Source organism: Atta colombica, unplaced genomic scaffold (genome assembly GCF_001594045.1).
Source record: "Atta colombica isolate Treedump-2 unplaced genomic scaffold, Acol1.0 scaffold22, whole genome shotgun sequence".
NCBI lineage: Eukaryota > Metazoa > Arthropoda > Insecta > Hymenoptera > Formicidae > Atta > Atta colombica.
In genome coordinates this window covers 34,799-38,650 of record NW_017259316.1, presented here as the reverse complement: position 1 = coordinate 38,650, position 3,852 = coordinate 34,799, and the positions used below count along the sequence as shown (strand labels likewise).

The 3,852-nt window shown below is 28.8% G+C and overlaps 1 protein-coding gene across 1 annotated transcript in view; it reads left to right on the top strand.

The window, feature by feature from the left end:
• LOC108687871 (insulin-like growth factor-binding protein complex acid labile subunit) overlaps positions 1-3,852 on the top strand; it is a 5,317-nt gene extending 1,465 nt beyond the window's left edge. The window contains exons 2-3 of the mRNA XM_018193887.1: positions 2,387-3,679; positions 3,829-3,852. Coding sequence (XP_018049376.1) covers positions 2,387-3,679; positions 3,829-3,852 — 1,317 coding nt within the window. The remainder of the gene's footprint in view (positions 1-2,386; positions 3,680-3,828) is intronic.

Sequence of the window (3,852 nt, the reverse complement as noted above, 5' to 3'; positions counted from 1 at the left end):
TTATTATTAGTAGTTAATTATTAATAGTTAAAATATATGTATAATTATTAATAGTTAAAAATGGACAAAATTCTATATACGTTATTTTCGATCTCTTAACTTTTATTTGAATGTTTTCCAAATTATAGTAATTTTCGAATATTCGACTTTAATTCATTGAATCAGTTTTGCTTATTTTAATCGCCTTATTAATATATATTTTGAGAATTCTTTGAGAATTCTTTTAATGACAGATAAAACTAAATTTTAAAAAAAGTGACAAAATTTTATAGAATATGGATATGTACATGTTTCATTTATTCATTTAAAATATCTATGAACATCGATCATAATTTTAAGTTTTTTTTCTGCTGTGTCACTGCATAACTATTCTCGGAAGAAATACTATACATTAGATGTTATACGAAAGATAACGAAGTATAGAGTATATTTAGGCTACATTGTAAACGTCCTCTCCGAAGAAAACTTTACTCGGAATGTAATGTATCTATAGGTGCACGTAGTGTATCGATAAAATATTTCTCGGAGAAAACATTTTAAAATATAGTCTTAGATATCACGTTTCTGGTATCTACTTGTAAAATTGTAAGCTAAGCGTGTATCTATATATATATTTCAGTTTCAATCCTTGGGGAGAAATTATATTAGGTTTGTCTTCATACTTTGCCTTGTAACTCGCGATGCAAGTTTTTAGTTAGAGTCAGTGTAACTGTTCGTTGCAATATTCAAAATACCGTCCTTATAGGAGGTACCAGAGATAACTTAAAGTTTGCGCGAAAAGAATATTATAAAAATGGTAGGCTACATTTTTATTTAATTTTAACAGAAACTATGGTAAATGATAAATAATATATCTTATATAAAAAACTCTATAACTGAAAACTATGTAAATTATGTAACTATATTTTTGATTAATTATCTTTATTGTATAAATATAATTATAATTTTGTCTTATATTTATTTTTTATTGTTAATGAGTTTAAATATTATAATAAAGAGTGATTTCTAAGACTGTACATGAATATACACTGAGAAACCCAGTTCAGTTGAATCAATTAATTTCTTTGGATATGGGCAAACAAATTCTTGATGCAATAAAATAATTTAGTTGAAGCCAAACATTTGGTTATTATAAACAACTTTATCAATCAACAGATATCAATATTTATCAGAAACAAGTGAAATACAATAACCAAATGTTTTGCTTCAACTAAATTATTTATTGCATCAATTAATTTCTTATTTGAATATGGACAAATCCTTGGTCAACTAAATGGGTTTCTCAAATGTACAATAAGAAAAGAAAGAAAACCTATATAACGATTTTAATATGTTATCCAGCATAATTAATCAGGACTGGCAACTTATTTCGTCCATGGATGAATTTTGACTGACGAAAAAGAAGAATACAAAAAGACAATCTTTTTTTTATTTTTTATTTATTTTGTATTCTTTGTTGCCATCCCCTTTTTACAATTGCAAATTGCATCACTCTGTCTAACAGTCGGTAAGGGATCATTTATATGCCGTAATTTGTAAGAACTAATTAATCACATTCGAATATTCCTCTTTCATTCAATTGTAAGAGAGAAACGCTCGACTGTATATATGGTACACGATTACGGCCAGTAAATAAATGATTTCTGAAAGTTGAATCTTTGTTATGCGCAGTTGTACTGCCATTACAAATATCGTCAACGCACATTTTAAAAAGTTCACAATTGATTTTTAATCCGATTCTTGGATTCCTTTGGTATGGATTTTCACATTAAGCTAAATTTTAGTGTGGAATGCTCTACGATTCCACTATAGTTGTTGGGTCTGTAATTAATTCTTGAACGGCACACATGGGTCATTCATGTCCATGCATTGCTCTTTCTAATATTCTTATTTCTCATATATCTGCCTGACCCTATGCCATCCCAACTTTTCTCCAATACCTTAAAGAACATGTGTGAATTTTTATAGAATTTTTCAAGCACTTTAAAATCGAGTCGGACACAAATGACCTATATTGTTCGAAGAAATATTGAAAATAAGTATGTCATACGAAGGTTGTTTAGTTCTTTAAAAATGCTTTATAAAATGCGATGAGCATTAAATTAGTAAATTGTTAATCAATTTAATTTGTGATATTACTATTGTAGTTCAATCGGTTTGCGATCAATCAGTTTCAAGACCGAAAAATTAATTCAGTGCGCCATTTAAATGATTATACAGATAGAATATAAATTTATATAAAATTATTTAAGCACTTAAGATTCAGCTTGATCATTAAAGGTTTTCTTTTCTTTCTTAATTAGTTTAATTTAATTTATTATGTTTTATATTTAAATCACAAGCCATATTTTTACAATTCTAAAAACAGAATTTTCTATATTTACAGAGATTAACCATTGCAAAGTTTCTCTTCACAATCATCATATTCGTTTGCTGGTCTACATTATCAATAGCAAACGTTGATCACTTTGCCATAGAAAATTACGTGAACAAATCGCTTCAACTTCTATGTAATGATGATATTTCTTTAAACTTCTCAAACGCTGTAATCTCTGAAATCAAGCGGAATTTCATCAGCAGTTCGGTGATTACCTGTCTCAATCTTACGAGCAATAGTATTGAGAAAATTGGTAGAGGTGCCTTCGATAGATTACCAAATTTAACTCAATTGTTTCTTTCAAACAATAAATGGAGCAGCTTACATGAACTTCTTGACTTTGGAGGTCACTCTAAGTTACAAGTGCTTATTATGAATGATGCAAAAAGCTGCAATATCGACAGCTATCGTAGATCATCTGTACAGATTATCGGCGAATATCCTAACTTAGAAATTTTATCTCTAAGTGGAAATTGTATCAAGGATTTTGCGCTTGATTATCATATTATAGGAACCCATTTTCATATGACGATGTCTTCGATTGATAGCTGGATGCCATTCCCCAAGTTAAAAATTCTGGATCTCTCCAGAAACAGGATAATGAGACAGGATTTTGTACAACTAGTGTCGAATAATTTATACTTTCTTGATCTTCATGATAATTTGCTTGATAGGTTACATTTAAACGAAAAAGGAAGCAAATTGTTCGCGCTGAATTTGGATAGAAATAATTTTGACATTATTAATAGTCGACACGAATTCCAATGGACTTTATCGATGGCCGGTCTGAAGAATCTGCACTATCTTTCTGTTTCCAAAAACAAGATTAATAATATCGATTCAGATGCTTTCAAAGACAATAATAAATTGCTCTTTTTAAACTTATCTTCAAATTACATACATGAGCTACATCCGAAAACATTTGCATATTTACAGAATTTAAAAACACTCGATCTAAGTGGGAATCTACTCAAGGATGTTCCGCAAATTTCAAATGAAACAGAAATTAGCATTTTATATATTAGTAACAACTACATATATAAAATACTCTCGCATACTTTCACGCATATGCCAAAATTGATAAAACTATTAATGGGAGAGAATCGGATTAATGAAATCGATGTTAATGCGTTTGCTCCTCTTACTGTCCTAGAAGAATTAGATTTGTCGAGAAATATGTTAAGCTTTTTACCAAAAAAATTGGCGGAAACTCTTGTATCTTTGAAATATTTGGATTTAAGTGAGAATAAATTCACTTCGTTGGAGTCTTTGTCACTAACGAATACATGGCCATCGATAAAAGTATTATATTTAATGAAAAATCCATTAAAATGTCTGAATGTTAAATATTTTGAGAATTTACCGCAGAATCTCACTATTGACTTGATAAATAATTCAAATTTTACAACTTACGTAAATGATATATTGATGTACTCAACTTACATGTACAGAAAATTGATGAATCATACAAGTGA